The 23,130-nt window shown below is 44.5% G+C and overlaps 1 protein-coding gene across 1 annotated transcript in view; it reads left to right on the top strand.

Annotated features, from left to right (window-relative positions):
* The window catches only part of LOC126482163 (V-set and immunoglobulin domain-containing protein 1-like), a 730,649-nt gene extending 709,492 nt beyond the window's left edge, over positions 1 to 21,157 (top strand). The window contains exon 5 of the mRNA XM_050106140.1: positions 20,874 to 21,157. Within this exon, the coding sequence (XP_049962097.1) occupies positions 20,874 to 21,157 (284 nt within the window). The remainder of the gene's footprint in view (positions 1 to 20,873) is intronic.
* The last annotated feature ends 1,973 nt before the right edge of the window (positions 21,158 to 23,130 follow it).

Below are 23,130 nucleotides of genomic sequence, written 5' to 3'. Positions count from 1 at the left end.
CTATATCGCTGACTTACACCCTTTTAATTCGAGCACATCCTCCTAGGTCGTCCACTCTTACTAATCCCTCTTTCCTCTTGTACATATTGTATATTACCCGTCTCTCCCTATACTTTTTCTCAAAATTTCCAACATCTTTCACTGTTTTCAGATACTCGCTACATTCTTAGATATTGAGTGAATATAATCTGGTTATTTGTACGCGGTGAATTACGCCGTCTTAAGACATGTACTGAATTTACAACTGCAAATTTTGTTTTACTGTGGTGAACCTGTATCTCTCAATAACTAGATTAAGTTAGCATTTTAAACATTCAAATTCAATCACCACTTATGTTCGACAGTGAAAGCGGTCCGATGGGCAGTTTGCAACTAAGTTTAGGTTCAGTACCTCCGGATAGTGGCTTAATTTATATAGATAGGACGACAGAACAGTGCATCCAGACGGATTTATTGAGATTCACTCTGGCCGCGGAAATCCACATATTTTTATCTAAAACACTGGTTTATAAATTTCAATAAACATTCGCATTCCAATGACAGCCAATGTGATTTTAACCTCAAACAAAAGCTATGGCAAATCCTCACTCTATACCTTTCGACAGTTTACTTCCTGTGGTGTAACTGTCGTTTCGTTTATTGCGGGATTATACGTGTTAAGGCCAGTGGAGCGCAACCTGATCGCTGGCTGACGGTTAAGCAAGCACGAAGTGCTATTTTCGGGCACAGTGGAGGGCGGCGGCAATTCGCCAGTGTCGGCGGCGCGGCCGCCGGCAGGTTGTCGCGTTTTCCGGCAGGCTGGCCACACCCGAGCCTGCCCGCGGCGGGCGACCGGAGGTGGCCCTCCGCCCCCAACCACCCCCACTGTGCATATCGACCGCCAGCCGGGGGCAGGGGGAGGGGGCAGGACGTGAACTGAACAATGACTGCCGGCTACCGGCACGCCCCCGCAGATCGCCGGGACCTCTATGGCGAGCGCACCTCGATTTATCCGCCCAATTTCCATCATTACTTCCAGCCACAAGCTACCATTCCGCTTTCTATTCAACGGGTAGTGGCCTTTCAGCAATTCTACGTAGCGTTTCTAATCGTTAGCTCCTGTTACGCACAGTTTCTTGTCTAGCTACAGAGATTTAATGGTGCATGAGAATTTCTCGCTAGGCTTCCAGAACAACAAGCCAGATGATAATGTTTGCTGACTCCATACATGTACGTGATGAAACTTTGCATAATTTACGTATGTGACTACGATCCAGTTCTAGCCCTCTGGTGATCTTGCATCATAGCTCTCACACACTCACATACACACACACACACACACACACACACACACACACACGCACACACACACACACACTCCCCCTTAGTTCATCTCTACAAATTTTATCACACCTCCACAACTACATCTACATTTACACTCTGTGAACCATTGTGAAGTGCATGCCTGAGGGTACATCCCACTGCACCAGTTATTAGGGCTTCTAGTTTTGTCCTCACGATCCCTACGGGAACAATATGTAGGGCGTTGTGGTACATCCACAGAGTCGTAATTCAAAGCCAGTTCTCGAAACTTCGTTAGCAGACTTTTTCACGATAGTTTCTGTCTATCTTCAAGAGTCTGCCAGTTGAGTTTCATCATCGCTGTCACACACTCAAGTGGGTCGGACAAACTTGTGTCTACTCATGCTGCCCTTCTGTGCATATTTTCGATATTCCGTACTAGTCCTACATCGTACGGGTGCCACACACTTGATCAGTATTATGGGATAGGACGCACGAGCGATTTGTAAACAATTTCCCTTGTAGACGGATTGCATTTCCATGGTATTCTAGCAATAAATCGAATTCCGCTAACTGCTTTACCCACTACTGAGCTTACGGGATCCATTGGATGCTAAGTGTCACACCCTCCTATTTGTATGGCTTCACAGTTTCCAGTTGTGATTCACTAATACTATATTCATAGGATACTATATTTCTATGGTTTGTGAAGTGAACAATCTCATATTTACGAACATTTAAAGCTACTTGACAATCTTTGCACCACTTCGATGTCTTATCAAGGCCTGACTGAATACGAGTATTTATACTGTTTTGTTCAGGCTGTACTTTGTTGTAAATAACAGCATCATCTGCTAAATGTTTGAGGTTACTACTAATATTGTCTGCAAGATCATTAATGTATAACATGAATAGTGAGGGACCCAACACCCAACACTCTTCTCTGAGGTACACCCGAGGTTATCTCACATCTGTCGTTTACTCTCCATACAACGTAACTTGGGGTGTCTTTCCTACTGTAGTGGAACGACCGTTTAAGATGGGAAAAGGTAGGCTCTGGTGCAATATTTCAGAGTACACTGCTTATAGCCAGGCATGGGTCTGTTGACAGTAAGTTACACTACCTGCGGTGGCAAAGTAGAATGGAGGCCACAGTGCCGTAGACCCACTGAAAAGAGTAAACGCAGCGGTTTGCATGGCGCAAGTTACAGGCAGAAGGGGCCCACTGGCCCAACCCAGGTGTTATGAGTACATGACTCGGAGTGGCGTGTTAGCAAAACAGAGGAGCACAGCCATGTATAAAAAAGCGCTGGTTCACTAACAAGGCATTCAAGTGTGGCAGCTCTCCTGGACGGCGTGGCGTGTCACACCACCGGCTACACACAGCAGATGATGGGGTGCCAGCATTCCCGACCACGGCGGTTCGCTAGTTGGACCCTCTGAGGCCAACACGGGTCCATAGCCAGCCAGCTGCAGGCCACTCGATGGCTCGCTAGCACAGCTGGTCTTGTTGGCTTCCAACATATGCCGGAGACATTCTGAGTCGAGGACCACAGATTCATACGCCAGAATCACAGGCTCTTGTTGTCGCCACGATCTTAGCCATGCCAGTGAGGAAGCACGCCGCAGGTTGTCCTGCAGCTTCCCGCAAGCGGTGCTGAGACAAAGGGGATGGGACCGCTGAGTCGACTGCCAGCACAGACTGACGTTGTCACAACTCCACAGAAGGCCGACACACAGCAGGGCATTGCATGGGTCACTGAGGCAGCCATTCCACACCAAGCCACTTCGCAGATAGCAAAGTGGCGTCCTCAGCATTGTGGGACCTGGTGATGCAGACCGAGACGAACTGGGGCACTGTAGCTGGAAATAATAAATCACTTGGGAAACTCGGACGAGTTTTAATACGGCGCATCCTGACAGCCCATCCTCGTCCAACATTCCTCTACACTACCGAGAAATTCTCAGTCCAGTCACAAATTTTGTCCGACACCCCACACTATCGTGTTTTTTTATATCAAGTGTTGGTATGCTACTGACTCAAATGTTTTTCAGAAATCGAGAAATACTGCATCTACCTGACTGCCTTGATTGATGGCTATAAGGATGTTATGAGAGAAAAGTGGGAGTTGAATTTCATGTTATCTATATTTTCGAGACCCATGTTGATTGGCATAGAGGAAGTCAATCTGTCTGGGCTACCCCATTATTTGAGGTCAGAACAAACTGCAAGATTCTATGGCAAATTGATGTCAGTGGCACTGGATGGTTGTGTTGTAGATAATTTCTGTGAACAGTGTTTTTCTTCCATCTACTGGGTACGCTTTTTGTTCGAAGTATCTGCTGGAGATTATAGTTTAAAGAGGGGCTAACTCAACCGTATGTTAGATATAGAATCTGATATGGATACCATTTTTCAGTTTTAACGATTTCAATAGTTTCTCAGCGCCAGTGCCACTAACGTCTACTTCAGTCATTTTTCCAGTGACATGAGAATTAAATTCTAGCAATGCTCCTGTGTATAAAGGGACGTTTGAAAACAGATTAAATATTTCTGGTTTCGCTGTGCTACTCTTTGTTTCAGTTTCTGCCTTACCGAGCGAGGTTAGCAAACTAGACTCACATTCGGGAGGACGACGCTTCAAATCTGCGTCCAGCGATCCAGATTTGGGTTTTCCATGACTTCCCGAAATCGCTCCAAGCAAATTCAGGGATGGTTTCCTTGAAAGGGCACAACCCAATTGCATCCCCATCCTTGAGACAATCTGAGCTTGTGCTTCGTCTGTAATGACCTCGGTGTCGACGGGACGTTAAACCTGTTGTGAATTGGCAGGAGCCAATTCGCGGGGTATGGAGGAAGCCGAAAGGCACGCGTTTAGCTCACGCTGGCTGGCGTGAGGTCTCGAACATTACAAGAAAATGAGAACTTAGAAAAACGGACGCAGTTGCTGTAATACTTAACTTTAATCAATAATTGTACAACATCGCTCTTGTTGATACATTAATATAATCTCAATATAACTGGTAATGGCGCCTTGCTAGGTCGTAGCAAATGACGTAGCTGAAGGCTATGCTAAATATCGTCTCGGCAAATGAGAGCGTATTTCTCAGTGTAGCATCGCTAGCAAAGTCGGCTGTACAATTGATCGAGTGCTAGGAAGTCTCTCTAGACCTGCCGTGTGGCGGCGCTCGGTCTGCAATCTCTGGCAGTGGCGACACGCGGGTCCGACGTATACTACCTGACCGCGGCCGATTTAAAGGCTACCACCTAGCAAGTGTGGTGACTGACGGTGACACCACAAAACCATAATTTTTTCTTATTTTTTTCTGCCTTGTGACTCGACGCAAACTTTGGTGCCACCAACAATCCGCACATACGACCAAAATTCTTTTGGGTTTTGTGAACGACCTTCCGAAAGTATTCTGCTATGATCGTCATCGAAGACTTCACGCATTGCTCTCTGTACTACCAACGTGTTTCATTCATCATCTCTCTGTCTAGAGGTCTATGAGATGTTTTATACCCATTACGCAGTACTACTCCTTTCTTTAGAAGTTTCTTTACAGTGACCGTATACCATAGAGTCTTTCCAGAGACTGTATACCATGGAGGATCTCTCCCATCATGAACTGTTCTACATGGTATATGTATCAGTCCTGTACATGGTCAATTATTCTTTGAAACTTGAACCATAGTTCCGTTACAGGATCCCGCCCTAAGCTAAAAGTTTCACTCTCCTCATTAAGGTAAGACATTGCTGCTTCTCTGTCTATTTTTCTGGACACATAGTTCTTCTTGTTTCAGCTACCCTTTGTATTTTGGTATTTATTGTTGCTCCAGCTGCCCCACTGTCACTGATTTCAGCTTCTATTGGGACTTCCTGGAAGCGGTCATGATCTGTTTGTTGCCATTTGATGCTATATACACTCCTGGAAATTGAAATAAGAACACCGTGAATTCATTGTCCCAGGAAGGGGAAACTTTATTGACACATTCCTGGGGTCAGATACATCACATGATCACACTGACAGAACCACAGGCACATAGACACAGGCAACAGAACATGCACAATGTCGGCACTAGTACAGTGTATATCCACCTTTCGCAGCAATGCAGGCTGCTATTCTCCCATGGAGACGATCGTAGAGATGCTGGATGTAGTCCTGTGGAACGGCTTGCCATGCCATTTCCACCTGGCGCCTCAGTTGGACCAGCGTTCGTACTGGACGTGCAGACCGCGTGAGACGACGCTTCATCCAGTCCCAAACATGCTCAATGGGGGACAGATGCGGAGATCTTGCAGGCCAGGGTAGTTGACTTACACCTTCTAGAGCACGTAGGGTGGCACGGGATACATGCGGACGTGCATTGTCCTGTTGGAACAGCAAGTTCCCTTGCCGGTCTAGGAATGGTAGAACGATGGGTTCGATGACGCTTTGGATGTACCGTGCACTATTCAGTGTCCCCTCGACGATCACCAGTGGTGTACGGCCAGTGTAGGAGATCGCTCCCCACACCATGATGCCGGGTGTTGGCCCTGTGTGCCTCGGTCGTATGCAGTCCTGATTGTGGCGCTCACCTGCACGGCGCCAAACGCGCATACGACCATCATTGGCACCAAGGCAGAAGCGACTCTCATCGCTGAAGACGACACGTCTCCATTCGTCCCTCCATTCACGCCTGTCGCGGGCTGCACGATGTTGGGGCGTGAGCGGAAGACGGCCTAACGGTGTGCGGGACCGTAGCCCAGCTTCATGGAGACGGTTGCGAATGGTCCTCGCCGATACCCCAGGAGCAACAGTGTCCCTAATTTGCTGGGAAGTGGCGGTGCGGTCCCCTACGGCACTGCGTAGGATCCTACGGTCTTGGCGTGCATCCGTGCGTCGCTGCGGTCCGGTCCCAGGTCGACGGGCACGTGCACCTTCCGCCGACCACTGGCGACAACATCGATGTACTGTGGAGACCTCACGCCCCACGTGTTGAGCAATTCGGCGGTACGTCCACCTGGCCTCCCGCATGCCCACTATACGCCATCGCTCAAAGTCCGTCAACTGCACATACGGTTCACGTCCACGCTGTCGCGGCATGCTACCAGTGTTAAAGACTGCGATGGAGCTCCGTAAGCCACGGCAAACTGGCTGACACTGACGGCGGCGGTGCACAAATGCTGCGCAGCTAGCGCCATTCGACGGCCAATACCGCGGTTCCTGGTGTGTCCGCTGTGCCGTGCGTGTGATCATTGCTTGTACAGCCCTCTCGCAGTGTCCGGAGCAAGTATGGTGGGTCTAACACACCGGTGTCAATGTGTTCTTTTTTCCATTTCCAGGAGTGTATTTCCATCATGAGGGCGTTCTGAACTAGCTGTTGTGGGTAATTTTCAGAGAAGCCATTTGGTAATGTTTCACGGTATGTCTTGTCACGTCCACTATTGGGAAAACTGTAAGAATTCCAATTGATTGTTGGAAAATAAAAGTCTTCTCCAGTGATTATAGTATTATTGGGTAACTTATGTACAAGGAAACTGACGTTACATCAGGACGTGAACTGCTGCTCTATGGGAAGATCCCTTTACAATTTTATTCTATCACTTGATACTGTGTCCTCATTTCCTATCTCGGTAGATTTTGGTGTCTTGTCTGCTGTGTCAAAGCCGGCCGCAGTGGCCATGCGGTTCTAGGCGCTACAGTCTGGAGCCGCGCGACCGCTACGGTCGCAGGTTCGAATCCTGCCTCGGGCATGGATGTGTGTGATGTCCTTAGGTTAGTTTGGTTTAAGTAGTTCTAAGTTCTAGGGGACTGATGACCAAAGCAGTTAAGTCCCATAGTGCTCAGAGCCATTTGAACCATTTGCTGCGTCAAAAACACCAACTCCTTTACTCATTTTCCTTATGTCTCGGTATACTCTTAAATTTTCCCCTAAAATCTCATTACTGCCAAGTTAGGGTTTTAAGCAGCTTTCTCTGCCTCATGTTATGTGAGCACGAGTGATTTTTAGGATCTCTGCAAACTGTTGCACTTTTTTTTCCAATGCTTCGGCAGTTAGCGGCTGGGATTTTAACACTCTCATCTGCTGTAGGCATTTCTTTGGATCTTACCCTGATACTCCCGCGGTTTCTAGAGTTATCGTTACCTGGAAGGGTTGGAGAGTTGCCTAAAATAAACACATTCGTGGACCTCATACACAGTTAGCCTGTTGGGTACCTGCCTCTAATGCGCAGTGCACACCATTTAGAAGGACCCTACAACTCCCAGCGCCACTGCTCAAATGTAGAAAGTAGCAGCTTAGCTCATACAAAATCCTCAGAGTCTCTGGTTCAAAGCTTCCATTCAGAACCGGCGATTCACGATCTATTCTAGGGATGAAGCTGCAGATTCTGAGCTTCGTTGAAACTTCATAAGCAAGGTTGATGTTCTCAACCGTTCCTGCTAGTCGCTGGACTGATTCAAGTATGACCTCAGAGTCTACGATAGAGGCATCATTTGTTCTAACGTGCGTCTCAATCTGTAGCTGGTTGCACCACAATGGTTGGCGGAATAGTATATGCATCATGCTGAATGGATCCTACAAGTACCCACCCTGAATGTGCCTGGTTATCCTTCCCATCACTTGCTGCCATTTCGCTAAGGGCAACATTATTCGCCATACGTTTGAACTGCCGACTACTATTAGACCACCACTATTCCTTTGCTTTCGTTGCTCATCGACACAAGACACAGCAGGTTTCACAACAGATGAAGTGAGTCTCACTGGCTCAGTGAAAGACAGCGCCCGAACCTGCTTGTTAGTTGGATGAGTGCAACATCCTGACCTCTCCCTGACACCTGTCACCCCTGCCTAGGACGCCTAGACGCACCATTGACACGCCAATCACAGTCAGGTGCGCGAGTGATGAGGGAGTTTTGTATTTTCCAAGGGCGCGACAGTGTCGACAGAAGAGGTTACTATCTGACATACCTTTGGTACTTCTGATACACATTTGGAGTCCTCCAAACACATTCCTTAGCAGCAGCTGCTAATCGCTTGAAGTAGTCAGTACGACTTCCAGTTGCTTTTGAATGACAATCAGCTCATTCCCTGTCCGAAAACAGCAAACACAGTGCGGTTTTCACAGAACAGTAAAGAAATTACTTGTGCCTGGTGTAGAATTTTGCACCGTAGTATACAAATACATTTATACTGAGCTTGCTGGTCCTCTTTTAATTTCGATGTTTAGATTGAACAATAGAGGCGAAAGAATACATTCCGGTCTTATATCCTATTAATCCAAGCACTTCGATATTTGTCGTCCACTGTTATTGTTCCGTCTTAGTTGCATTACGTATTGTATACTAGCTGGGGTACCTGGCTTCGCTCAGGGTGTTGATATGAGATTGTGTTGCAGTTGGAGTAAAAGGAAAAACTAAAGTATGAGAGGTAAAAACATTTGTTGAAAATGTATTATAACTATTTGAAATAGTTGTTTATAATTTTTCATTTTGTTGTCCGGGGTATACATGTACAAATTTTTCGAATTTCCTATTCGAGAACAAGCTACGTATAGTTGACGGTGAGTGAAGCAGGAGTCTTTGAGGTTGATGCCGCAATATTTAAATGCTAATTTGAATGGAAATTGCAGTTCTGTAGAGATCAGTGGTATTCTGGGGATAAACAGTGTGTATCCTTTGTACTCACCAGTAATGAGTTCTGCATCGATGACGTTATTCGATAGCTGTTCCATTACATAGTTGTTCCATTACATAGTTGAGATTTCTGAGTAGTATGATTGCAGATAGAATTTTAAGTTTCCTGAACTGCTGTTCAAATCGCTCACCAATATTTTATAAAGTTTTACAGTTCAGATACTTACGTCAAAAATTATTGGTGTTAATATTTGCTGTAAAAATAATTTACTAGTGGATTTTCATTCATTTCAATCTATGTTTTTGTGTTACTGATTCGAGTGGTTCGTTATTCGTGAGTGTGCTTACGTCTCAGCAATGTGTTTACATTTCGCGGCGTGCAGTTGCAGCTGTAGCGATTCTTAAGTTACGTAGTGATAAAGTTGTTTCTCATCTGTTATTCGATTATAAATTTAGTAGTTTTCATTGGTGTCCCATAATGTTTCTGGTGAAATAATGGTTTAATGAAGTTTTGGAAACTTTCGCCCACTTTGTTTTGTGGAATTATTTGTGCGTTGCAGTCATTTATTAAATTCAGTACTGTAGTTTTCAGCTGATGTTTCTTATTGGTTGTAGTGAAATATACACTCCTGGAAATGGAAAAAAGAACACATTGACACCGGTGTGTCAGACCCACCATACTTGCTCCGGACACTGCGAGAGGGCTGTACAAGCAATGATCACACGCACGGCACAGCGGACGCACCAGGAACCGCTGTGTTGGCCGTCGAATGGCGCTAGCTGCGCAGCATTTGTGCACCGCCGCCGTCAGTGTCAGCCAGTTTGCCGTGGCATACGGAGCTCCATCGCAGTCTTTAACACTGGTAGCATGCCGCGACAGCGTGGACGTGAACCGTATGTGCAGTTGACGGACTTTGAGCGAGGGCGTATAGTAGGCATGCGGGAGGCCGGGTGGACGTACCGCCGAATTGCTCAACACGTGGGGCGTGAGGTCTCCACAGTACATCGATGTTGTCGCCAGTGGTCGGCGGAAGGTGCACGTGCCCGTCGACCTGGGACCGGACCGCAGCGACGCACGGATGCACGCCAAGACCGTAGGATCCTACGCAGTGCCGTAGGGGACCGCACCGCCACTTCCCAGCAAATTAGGGACACTGTTGCTCCTGGGGTATCGGCGAGGACCATTCGCAACCGTCTCCATGAAGCTGGGCTACGGTCCCGCACACCGTTAGGCCGTCTTCCGCTCACGCCCCAACATCGTGCAGCCCGCCTCCAGTGGTGTCGCGACAAGCGTGAATGGAGGGACGAATGGAGACGTGTCGTCTTCAGCGATGAGAGTCGCTTCTGCCTTGGTGCCAATGATGGTCGTATGCGTGTTTGGTGCCGTGCAGGTGAGCGCCACAATCAGGACTGCATACGACCGAGGCACACAGGGCCAACACCCGGCATCATGGTGTGGGGAGCGATCTCCTACACTGGCCGTACACCACTGGTGATCGTCGAGGGGACACTGAATAGTGCACGGTACATCCAAACCGTCATCGAACCCATCGTTCTACCATTCCTAGACCGGCAAGGGAACTTGCTGTTCCAACAGGACAATGCACGTCCGCATGTATCCCGTGCCACCCAACGTGCTCTAGAAGGTGTAAGTCAACAACCCTGGCCAGCAAAGATCTCCGGATCTGTCCCCCATTGAGCATGTTTGGGACTGAATGAAGCGTCGTCTCACGCGGTCTGCACGTCCAGCACGAACGCTGGTCCAACTGAGGCGCCAGGTGGAAATGGCATGGCAAGCCGTTCCACAGGACTACATCCAGCATCTCTACGATCGTCTCCATGTGAGAATAGCAGCCTGCATTGCTGCGAAAGGTGGATATACACTGTACTAGTGCCGACATTGTGCATGCTCTGTTGCCTGTGTCTATGTGCCTGTGGTTCTGTCAGTGTGATCATGTGATGTATCTGACCCCAGGAATGTGTCAATAAAGTTTCCCCTTCCCGGGACAATGAATTCACGGTGTTCTTATTTCAATTTCCAGGAGTGTATAAGTGAAACTATCGTTCGCTTTGTTTAATTTCACTGAGTGTTACAGTGGTCGCTTGAATTTTTGCTTTAGATAAGAAATTGCGTGAAGTTTTTGTGGTATTGGCATTATTTGTGGTTTAGTGGTATTAATAAGAGTAGCTGCCTTCTTAGTACAGACCCAAATTCGAGATCACTATAGTTAATTCTACTGCAGTAACTGAACTTAGGTAACGTAGACGGTTTTCAGTAACTGCCAACATTTTACCTTGAGTCAGAAGTGTGGGCTTCCTTCTAGGTTTGTGAGTAGCGGGGAAGGAGGAACCAGGTAGGATGAGGACGGTGAAGGCCTCTGGGAAAAGAGAACTGGTAGGTGATAAGAAGGCAGCTAGAAGGACGAGGTATTCAGACAGTTGTACTTTGCGTTTATCCAATAGATTTGACCAACTGTCAGTGTTTAGTGGAGTGGAACCTCTTGCAGCTGTAGGTGTAGGAAACGTGCAGCAGTCCTCAGCAGCTAGGAAGCTTAAGTCAACTGCAATTTCTAACAGAAAGAAGAAGGTGCTGCTGCTAGGTAGTTCGCAAGGCAGATGTGTGGGCCAGGAGTTGCAGGAAGTGTTGGTAAGTGAGTACCAGGTAACCAGCACTGTCAAGCCTAGTGCAGAACTGGGCTCAGGTGACTTTTGGCGTACGGGAGCTGTGTAGGAATTTTACGAAAGAGGATCAGATAGTAATTGTGAAAGCAGTTGGGAATAGACTTGAAAGCGACGGGGAGTATGATGTACGTGGTGATCTGGTAAATATAGCTACTGAAGCTGGTGGCGCAAATGTGCATCCGTTTCAGTGTGATGATCGGCCTGATCTTAATGCTCCCGTTAGGCGTGTTAACACTGGGCTGGAGAAGGTACTGATGGTGGAGGGCATGGTCCACATTGCAGTGGTGCCAGTTGAGTCTATCAATAGATCGGATTTTACTAGGCATGGCCTGTACCTCTATAGGTAAGGGAAGAGGAGGCTGGCTGGTGAAGCGTTGTGGGCTGTGGTGGAATCAGTCATGGGAGAACCCCAGTAGTGATTCGTGTTAGAGCTGCACCTTTTTTAGATTTAAGTCAGCTAATAGGTATACCTGCTTAAAGGAACTCTCTTTAACAAAGCAATCACATTCAAAGGAGGTCAGGAATCCAAGCAGTGAACGAATTAGCAAATTTCATCAAAATATAAGAGGTATTAGAGATGAAGTTAGTGAACTGCTTATAGATGTTAACTCTGACATTACTGGTGCATCGGAGCACCACTTGAATGGTTTGACAATTCAGACGCTTCCTTTACTAGGATACATATTAGCTGGCTGTTTCTCTAGGAGTTCTTTGCGGTGTGTGAGAGTGGCCATGTACGTAAAAACAGTATTCCCTTTCACTCCGTAGTCATATCATAGCACTTCACTGAACAGATATGTGAATGTTGTGGAGGGGCAGATGAATTTAGTGGAACTAAACTTCAGATTGTTGTTATTTATAGGTCGCCTGACTCTAATATCAGAGCATTTCTGCTCGAGCTAGAGAGGGTTCTTGGTTCACCTTATAGCAAGTACCAAAAACTACTTGTGTGCGGGGACGTCAATGCTAATTTTGTGTGTGATTGCGGAAGAAAAAGGGTGTTGCAATATCTTCTAAATTCAAATGATCCGATTCAGACTGTATTTTTTCCAACCAGGGTGCAGAGGAACGGTAACACAGCCACAGAAAATATTTTTATTCGTTCTTCATTGCTAAATGGGCATTCTGTTAGCAAATCGGTGAATGGCCTTTCAGACCAGTATGCACAAATTTTACAGATTATGTAGAAAAGCCAGTCCATAACAGGGACATTGATAAACCTCATTAAGGAATAAAAGTGGCAGGATGTTTATAATGTCGACAACATAGATAACAAATATAATGGTTTCTTCATTTCTCACGCTCTTTGAAAGTTGCTTTCCATTAAAACGTTCTAAACAGGATACTAGCAGTAAAAGGGAGCCTGGGTGGCTGACTAGTGGGATAAGGATATCAAATGGTTCAAATGGCTTTGAGCACTATGCGACTTAACTTCTGAGGTCATCAGTCGCCTAGAACTTAGAACTAATGAAACCTAACTAACCCAAGGACATCACACACACCCATGCCCGAGGCAGGATTCGAACCTGCGATTGTAGCGGTCTCTCGGTTCCAGACTGTAGCGCCTAGAACCGCACGGCCACTCCGGCCGGCAATAAAGATATCATGTAGAACAAAATGGGAATTATATCAAAATGTTAGAAGTAGTCACAATCCATCTACAGCAGCCCATTACAAACAGTAACGTACTTAAAATGTTACTAGCAAGGCAAAGAGTATGTGATATGGAAACAGAATAGCTAATTCACTGAATGAAATTAAAACCACATGATCACTTGTGAAGGAAGTGTTTGGTCAGCAGCACAAGGTTGACGTAATAAAATGTTTCTGTTATTGGTCAGTCAAATATATGTACAATATTTAACAATCAATTTCTAAGCATTGCTGGTGAGCTAAACAAAGTCATATATAACTCTCTTGGAAAATTCCTTTCCGAGACATGTCTGACGTCTATGTTGTTTCTTTTTTCTGTGATGTACTGGATGGAGTAAAGAAAAAGTTTCGAACACGAGGCATCATGGTGTGGCCGAGCGGTTCTAGGCCCTTCAGTCTGGAAACGAAGGACCGCTATGGTAGCAGGTTCGAATCCTACCTCGGGCATGGATGTCCTTAGGTTAGTCCGGTGTAAGTAGTTCTTAGCTGTATGGGCTGATGACCTCAGATGTTACGTCCCATAGTGCTCAGAGCCATTTGAACCGTTTCTAGGCATAATTTTTGATTTAACTGCATCGTTTGATTGTGTTATTCACAAAATATTGTTACAGAAGTTGGCCTGTGACACTGACCAGGGGGAGATTGAGTCAGTAAATAAATCGCTGAAGACTGTGGACCCACATGGGTATGATGGAGTACCCAGCAGAATATTAAGGTAGTGTACTGCATATATTAGCCCTGTACTTAGCAATATCTGGAATTCTTCCTTTAAGATTGGTCAGTTTCCTGAACGATTAAAGTACTTAGTAGTAAAGCCACTTCATAAAAAGTGATAAAGGGATAAAGTAGACAATTTTATACCAATTTCTATATCATCAGTGTTTGCTAAGGTTCTTGAAGAGGTTTATTATGTAAGGATAATTGACCGTTTTATTTCACATAATTTTTTATCAAATATCCAGTTCAGTTTTATGTGAGTTTTAACAACTGAACGTGCTACATTATCTCTTTTTTCTGTGATGTACTGAAGGGATTAAACAAAAAGTTTCGAACTCTAGGCATCGTTTTCTATTTATGTATGTCGTTTGATTTTGTTGATCACAAAATATTGCTCCAGAAGCTGGACCATTATGGAATATGGGGAGTACCTCACAGTTGGTTCACCTCTTACTTTAATAACAGACAGCAAAAGGCCATTCATCACAGTAGTTAGAACTGCAATGATGTGGGGTCTCAGTGGGGCATTGTTAAATGGGGCTGGGGGAGGGGGGGGGGGAGGGGTGATGCCGCAGGGATCAGTGCTGTGGCCACTCCTGTTCCATCCTTATATAAATTATATGCCCTCTAGCATTGCAAGTGATTCTAAAATATTTCTGTTTGCTGATGACACTATCTTGGTGGTAAAGGATGTTATATGCAACGTTGGTATTGTTTCAAGTAAAACAGTGCAAGGCATAAGTTCATCGTTTGTAGAAAATAAAACAAACGCTAAATCACAATAACACACAGTTTTTACACTTTCTAACACTATTCAATAAAACCCTACGTTTTGACTACACAGAATGGGCATACGGTTAGTGAACCTCAGCAGTTATTATTTCTAGGTGTTCAGGTAGATAGTGAACTATCGTGGGAAGCTCACATTCAGGATTTTGTGCAAAGGCTTAAGCTGCCATTTTTAATATTTGCACAGTACCTGAAGTGAGTGGTAGTTCGACACGAAAAGTAGTCTACTTTGCTTATTTTCATTCGCTTATGACGTATGGTATTATATTTTGAGGTAACTATTCCTATTCTCAAAGAATAATTTTTAGCTCAGAAACCGGCGGTTCAAGCAGTAAGTGGTGAAAGTTCATGAACCTCTTGTCGACCATTGCTCATTAGTGTGGGTATTCTGACAATTGCCTCTCAATATACATAGACTTCACTGTAATTTATTGTTAACAGCAATAGTTCATTCCCAAGAATTAGCAGCTTTCACTCAGTTAACACTAGGCAGAAATCATATCTGCGTTTGGATTGCACTTCCTTGACTCTTGTGAAGAAAGACGTGCAGTGTACTGCTGCATTCATTTTGAATAAGCTACCACGAGCAGTCAGAAGTCTTAGCAGTAATCCACGCGATTTCAAATCGAAACTGAAGAGTTTCCTCATAGGCCACACCTTATATTCTGTAAAGGAGTTCCTTGAAAAATTAAGCTGATTCCTGTGTTTTGTTGTTGACTGCTTTTATATAAACATATGGCTTGTCTTTTTTTTTGGGTTCATGAAGATTTTATTTTACCTGTTATTACTTCTATGCTGTAATTTCATGTACTGTTACGTTACATTACCTTGGAGATTTGCCCTAAATTTGGTCCTACAGGATTAGACATAAAATGAATAAAATAAGTAAAAACAGTCGAAGGGAGCGAAATGGAATTCCTGGTACTTGCAAAGAGTTTAGAAATCCTGTAGCGATGTTCACACATTCTTCAAAGTTTACCATCGTGTCGCTTGTGTATTGTCTCTTCACCGGGAATTTAGTTTTGAATATTAAAGATGATATCGTTGTTCGTACTTTTTTAGTTGCCAAAACTGGCCTTTTTAAAGAGCCAGTCCGGATTGGTATTGCTGTGAACAATGGTTGGTCGACGAGTTCGTTTTCAGCAGTGGCTAGTCTGCAGAAATCACTGTTAGTTTAACGAGGCCGTCCTCTGGTCAGTAGGATATATGTCTTCGCCTATTTGTAAAAGTTGTTGAGCAAATTGTGCTGCTGTTTCGTCTTTCGATGGTTCAACTCTCATATTTTTTGTTAGTCGCAGTATTTGCATGTGTGGTCAGAGAGGTGATTTTTTTAAGTATGCATTGATCTCGTCTGCTGGTGTTGAAAATTTGTTGAAAATTTCCTGAGAGTATGGGTGGAGCTCCTCCCATCACTTCAGTTTCCTAGCAAGCCGTGTAATGTCTGTCTATGGCTTCGAGCGATTTTTTATGAGCCATTGTGATACTTTTATTTTACTTTACAAATACTGATGCTCTTGTGAATTTAAATGCTGGGAATTGTTCTTCGGCCCTATTCAACGATAATCGTAGCTCGGAATGGGCAGTTCAACCTCCTTCCATAAATGTCATTCAGAAGTGGTTTGTTGTGAGCAATGTTTTGAAGTAATTCATTGATGTTGTAGCTTTTTTCCTTTGCAATTTCGATGTTTAGTGGACTGTTAGCACCTTCCCATGGTTCTTGCATCCCAATTCGTACTAAGGTAAGGTTATTGGTTGCTGGACATAGGCGAAAGAGAGCACCATTGAAGATGTCATCGTTGAATTCGATGGACAGATCAGGATCAGCTTGTCGAGTTTGGTACAGTATTTCCCCCCTAATATTCTCCCTGAAGAAGTCGCATAGTTGTTTTGGATTCGATGGTTTACACGTTGTCAGAATTATGGCGAATAAGCCTCTCATTTGTTCAGTTGAGGCTGTGAGTGAGGTTAAAAAAAAATTGTTCAAATGGCTCTGAGCACTATGGGACTCAATTGCTGAGGTCATTAGTCCCCTAGAACTTAGAACTAGTTAAACCTAACTAACCTAAGGACATCACAAACATCCACGCCCGAGGCAGGAGTCGAACCTGCGACCGTAGCGGTCTTGCGGTTCCAGACTGCAGCGCCTTTAACCGCACGGCCACTTCGGCCGGCTGAGTGAGGTTACTTATAGTGTTAATGCCCAGTGACTGTCGTTTTCCAGTAGTCCTAATCGTCGACAAGCTTTTCTGTAGATCTGGCATAGGCAACCGTCAACAATCTTGATATCTGTGAAACATGTTGGTCCCCGAATTTCGTGTCGCAACATCCGCAGATAGAAACATTTGGCACTGTTCGGATGTACGGTGCATTCTCGGCCTAGTGCGCCAGTTTTCATTGTTCCTGTGTGATCTTCTACTCGAATACCTTTCTCTCGTCGCTGAAAATTTTTTCTTATTGCGTTCTACGTATAATACAATATGTGATTAAAAGTGTTCGGACACCTGGCTGAAAATGACTTTCAAGTTCGTGGCGCCCGCCATCAGTAATTCTGTAATTCAGTATGGTGTTAAGTTCAATCAGATGCTGGTAGGTTTCTTTGGGATGTCAGCCTATTTTTCACGGAATGGTGCACTGAGGAGAAGTATCGATTTCCGTCTGTGAGGCCTGGCACGAAGTCGGTGCCAAAACATCCCAAAGGTGTTCTATAGGATTCAGGTCAGGACTCTGTGCGGACCTGTCCATTACAAGGATGTTATTGTCGTGTAACCATTAAGCTACAGGACGTGCATTATGAACAGGTGCTCGAACAGTTTGAAAGATGCAATCGCCGTCCCGGAATTGCTCTTCAACAGTGGGAAGCAAGAAGGTACTGAAAACATTAGTGTAGGCCAGTTCTGTGATAGTGCCACGCAAAACAACAAGGTGTGCAAACCCTCTACATGAAAAACACGACCACCCATAACACCACAACCTCCGAATTTTACTGTTGGCACTACACACGCTGGCAGATGACGTTCACCGGGCATTCGCCGTACCCACACCCTGCCACCGCATCGCCACATTGTGTACCGTGATTGGTCACTCAACACAACGTTTTTCCGCTATTCAGTCGTCCAATGTTTAGTCTCCTTACACCAAGCAAAGCGTCGTTTGCCATTTACCGTCGTTATGTGTGCTTCTAAGCAGCTGCTCGACCATGAAATCCAAGTTTTCTCACCTCCCGCCTAACTGTGACTCTATCTGCAGCGGATCCTGGAGGTAAGGCAGATACCTTGAAACCGAGACTTTGCGGGACCGAATCTCGGACGGACCAAGGATTGTTCCCTCTTTCACCCAGCCTTCACCTCTCAATGATGTGAGGGGCATCCAGATACAACTGATAGTTCGGATTCAACGTTAAAGGTTCCCTTTCCCCAGTTGGATAACTGGAGTAGGTGAGGGACACACCAATAGAAAGACGCGTACTCTGTCACTGAGTCACTCGTGATTATTATTGTATATATACATAATTAAGTCTGTACGGAACTCTCAGAACGAGGGTCCTACTAGCAATCGTCCCAGGTTATTTCTTTTCTTCTTGTTTTTTTTTCTTTCTTTAATACACAATCTCTACGTATATATTAACATTACTTCTCCACACATTCGCCACGCAAAGTCAAACATTAGTCGTACAGGGGCACCGTGTTATTTACATCTACATCAAAGGATAGCGCCACGCGTCGTCAACCAGCTGGTCAAGACATCCGAAGTTCAGACTAATATTTGGGAAGGGATGAAAGACGCTTGGTGCCAAGTTTGGTGTTTCGAGAGGAGGTTCTAAAATCTCCTTGCCCGAAACTCTGAGTTTTTCCTTTGTTCGATTTGTAACACAGAGTCGTGTAATGTTGTGATAGAGCACGATAGCATTGGTAATCGTCGTGCACGTTTGTTTTAAACAGAACTTCACAGTCTCGTAAGAGCCTTACAATAAACGTGCGATATCACAGTATTATCACGCTTTACTTTCATGAAATTTTGCGATCCCTTATTCAGAGTCATCCTCGATCGCTTTCGACATGAACAACTGTCAATCCCCCATGGAACTTTCTTCGTCATTCCCCCACAATATCGTCGGTCATAACCTCATTGCAATATAATTGAAACAGTCGACGATGAATCTCGTCGTAAATAACTCCTTCCGACCGCAGGAAGGAAATGACAGAATGTACCTCTTTCCTGGCGGGAGACTAAACAACAATGCCCATTTCACTCACATACAACTTACACAAGGCAACAGGGAGCTGTCTGAAGGAACGTATTCATTACAACCATGAAAACACCATGAAGCTACAAGCGTTATATAGCTTTAGGTTAGTTGGTGAATGCTATTGGAATGTGTGACGTAAAATTTACATGGTGATCTCGAGGACTGTATGGTTACAGTATTTTGTCGCTATTTTAGAACCAATACATCAGTGCAACGTGTAATTGACAGATTAAACTTGCTGATGTGTGCAACATACTATATGAAAGTCATAGCCATACTGAATCCAGGTAAACCAAATGACAAACCAGGAAGTTTTTGACATGTAGCCTTACTGAACATGCTATATAAGCTCCAGATAAAAGTGGTGTACACAAGAATACGTCATAAGATCTACGAAAATATTCCATTTGAAGAGGTACGATTCAGACCAAATCTAAGCTTCACAAATCAGGTCCTTATAAACCTGGTCGGAATAAACGGACATCAGCGGTCGTTTTCATAATCTGACGGCTCCATGTGGTACTGCAGGTAAGGTGTTATATGTTGAAACCTCTACAAGTCATTCCACGCTTAAAAGTTTTCAGTCTCATCAATGAAATGCTCAGTAATTTATGTTTCCTAGAACAAATAGGCAACAAAACGAATTCACAGATGAAGCTGGGCTGCCACAAGGATCTGTCCTGCCTCATCTCCGGTTCAGTTTGCACGTATCACATATGCCTGGAACTGGGCACTTGCAATGAGACTCAGACGTCCTGCAGTTACCGTGTGTGCCTCGACCACTGGTTTATCAACTATTGGTTAATATTTTCAGAAATGGAAGTTACAGGCAAGTATCGTTGATACAGCAGTTTCAACGTTCCACCTCAACAACAAGTTGGCCACTAAAGAGATAAATTACTTTGAAGGAAGATTACTCTGGAATAATAGGAACTAGAAACGTCTGGGCATCACTCTTGATACAATGCTCAGTTAAAAACACCATGTATTAGGAACTGCTGGGAAAATCAAAACTCCATACAACATTCTCCAGAATCTCTGTGGCCCATCAAAGGACTACTCTACATCGACACTCTGTACTTCATACCTTGGACTGGTTTACCATGTTATGAAATATCGCTCCTCTGCTTGGATGAATAATTTTCACGCAAGACCTGTTGACACACTGCTCTAACATACCACGCGTCTTATAACCGGTACAACCAGATTTACGCTTACTTTCTCACTACCCATACTTAGCCACTTATCATCTCCGTCTCAACGGGATGCTACAGGAGTGCAAAAAGTACTGAAAAGTAACCACCTATCTGTTCATGCAGACATTCCACACTGTAGGAAATAATGGCTTCGCTCTCGTCAAACACGTCTGGAAATCGCAAGGATGTCAGTTGACAATGACTTTAATATGAATCACAGCTGGTGACACTACGGAACAACTATGCCTTGCACATCGACCAAGCCACCTGGTATTGAATTGCCACGCAGTATGTGGTCGGTTCTTAACGGAATAAGAACCGACACAGGAATTTATAGCGACGCTCTGTACAAGTGAAAGACAGTAACATCTCAGCGTTATGACTGTGGTGCTGAAAAGCAAACTTTTCGCCATGTAATTCAACAATGTTCTCTGGGAGCTTTCCGTGGCGATCCTACAGTATTGCTGGTGGCGACAGAGGAAACAAGAAACCGCATTCGTGGCCTGGACATTAGTTTGTAATTTCAAAGACTTGTAAATTTTTCTGTGATGCAGGCTTACGCTAAATAAATACACGAGTAGAGTTGTACTGGTATATTGGAATGGTAGGAAACACATAATGGAACCACTGAATCGTTGACATCGTGTGACCTATTCCATTTGGCAGTGACAGGTTTCTTTCTCTCACAGGGAGGCCGGAGCCGTCGGTGCGATGGTGGCGCGGCGAGCGGCTGCTGGAGTCGCGGGAGCTGCCTGCTGGAACGCGCATCCGCAAGCGGCTGCTTCTGGTGCCGCGGCTCTCCAGGGCCGACCTGCACGCCGCGCTCACCTGCCAGGCCGTCAACAGCAACCTCACGGTGCCCGCCGAGGCCAGAGTCGCCCTCGACATCAATTGTGAGTCCTCTCCCCGCAACTACCTGCCTCTAGAGGTTGATATCTTGGTTCGACCAAGCACGGAAAGTTACCATGGGTAATTGCAAGTGACCTGTATCCTTTAGGGGTTTCATACAGCAATTTACTTTACACGTGGCGAGAGTCTTAAGAATCATCCACTTGCTCCAAGAGCCTATTCCATCCCCTTCTGTCGAGTACACTGTTTATCCATTTGCTGTTGATGTTCATCCTAGCTGTGTCCATTGGGATGTTATGTAGTAACCTAATTCTGAGTCTTTTCCTTCCTCTCGTTCCATCTGTTGTTGTGCAGTGTGCTCTTCTAGATAGTGTATTCTTCTTAATTTTCTGCTATGTGACCTTTCAGTTCAACCTTCTCTTCTTTAGCAGATTGACGATGATTCGGTTCATCTACAGCTCTCTTCATACTTCGATTTTTTCTTTCTTATTATTCACTCCATGTTTTTTTCGTCATATGCATACAGTATTTTTCTTTGGAATATCAACAGCTTTCCCTCATCTTTCTTTCTAAATATTAATGCTTCACATCCGTATAATGATACCTGTATAATAGTAAATTGATACAAAGGAATTTTGAATATAATACGAAGTAATATTTCCTTTCGAATTTGGATAAAACTACGAAGTGTTTTGTTCACTCTTGCTATACAGGCTTCTTTATCTAAGTACTTAAAGCGATCAACTGTCTTGAAAGGTAGTCCATCTACCGTCAAAGGTACATCACTTCCGATTTCTCATGACCAGGTGCGCTGTCTTTTCTTCGTTCCTCATTCTTTATCACTTGCCGTCTTGATGTCTGCGGCGTGAAACTGCAGTTGCACGGGAGTACAGAATACTTCAGAATCTACAGCTAAAGGTTCACCAGTTCCCGTTTCTTACTTACGACCAGGTGTCCTACCTTTCCTTTGTTAAAATGTAATCCTGTTTTCTCAGCGATCGGTTCTAATTTTACATCTTTTTGATTAATTCTGTTTCGAAACGGCTTACTAATTATACATTAGGATCTCCAGTTATCCTGTATTTCCCGGGAGAAACCTGTTTTTCTCAAAAAGGTGTCACAATGTCACGAAAGTTTTTTGAGACGCTCAAATCCTCGCTTTCTTGTGTTTCCACTCGGATAAAATATGTTACGTTACTGGATGTATGATTTGCAATTTATTGCACATTACGTAAATAGGTACGCTAGGAAGCGGCACTTATACAAGTCGCTCTACCATCTTTGTTTATTTATTGTTAATGTTTGCCACGGTTCATAGCACCGATTCATGTTCGTTGTTTCATCATGCCAAAACGAGGATGTAGAGGTAGTAACAATATGAAATGTGAGTTTACTTTTGGAGAAGCTGTGGCATGTCGGTATGTTGTGCTAGATCAAGGTTCGCTATGGCAAATGCTGGGACATCAGACATTAGGACTCACGTTAGTCGAAGAACCATCGCACGAGTGTTCAAACGAAAATGCAGTTCTTTACTAAAATATATGAGGGTGAGAAGTACTATTACAGTGCAGCTGAATAATGGTAACAGCTCATTTAGGACCATCTGAGAGCATGTGGCAAAGGTAAACTCCTCGGCTTATTACATTTTATCTATATAATATATCTCCCTATTTTCGCTTCACTGTTCCAGATCTTTTCTAAGCTTTTTAAAATGCCACAACTTCTTAATAAAAAATGAAACGAATATCATATGCTAGATCATCTGCTTAGGCAAGTCTAGTAATGTACACATCCTGTAGTGCACCCCCGTGTTTTAGTTATATCTCCAACGATCTTCTTTAAGACGAGGTTAAATAAAATAGGTGAAAATGCGTCCCTCTGTTTTAGTCTATAGCACAACTTAAAATTTCCAATTTCTCCTACTGGTGTCTTATGCATTAGCCAAACTCGTTTCTTGTTTCTACCTGAAATGTTTGTTTGTATCGCACAAATAAAGTGACTTTGAGAGTTTAAGAATTTGACAGCACCTAACAAAAAGAATGTTCAAATGTGTGTGAAATCTTATGCGACTTAACTGCCAAGGTCATCAGTCCCTAA

Source organism: Schistocerca serialis, chromosome 5 (genome assembly GCF_023864345.2).
Source record: "Schistocerca serialis cubense isolate TAMUIC-IGC-003099 chromosome 5, iqSchSeri2.2, whole genome shotgun sequence".
In the NCBI taxonomy this organism is placed as follows: domain Eukaryota; kingdom Metazoa; phylum Arthropoda; class Insecta; order Orthoptera; family Acrididae; genus Schistocerca; species Schistocerca serialis.
This window is presented reverse-complemented; position numbering and strand designations above follow the sequence as displayed.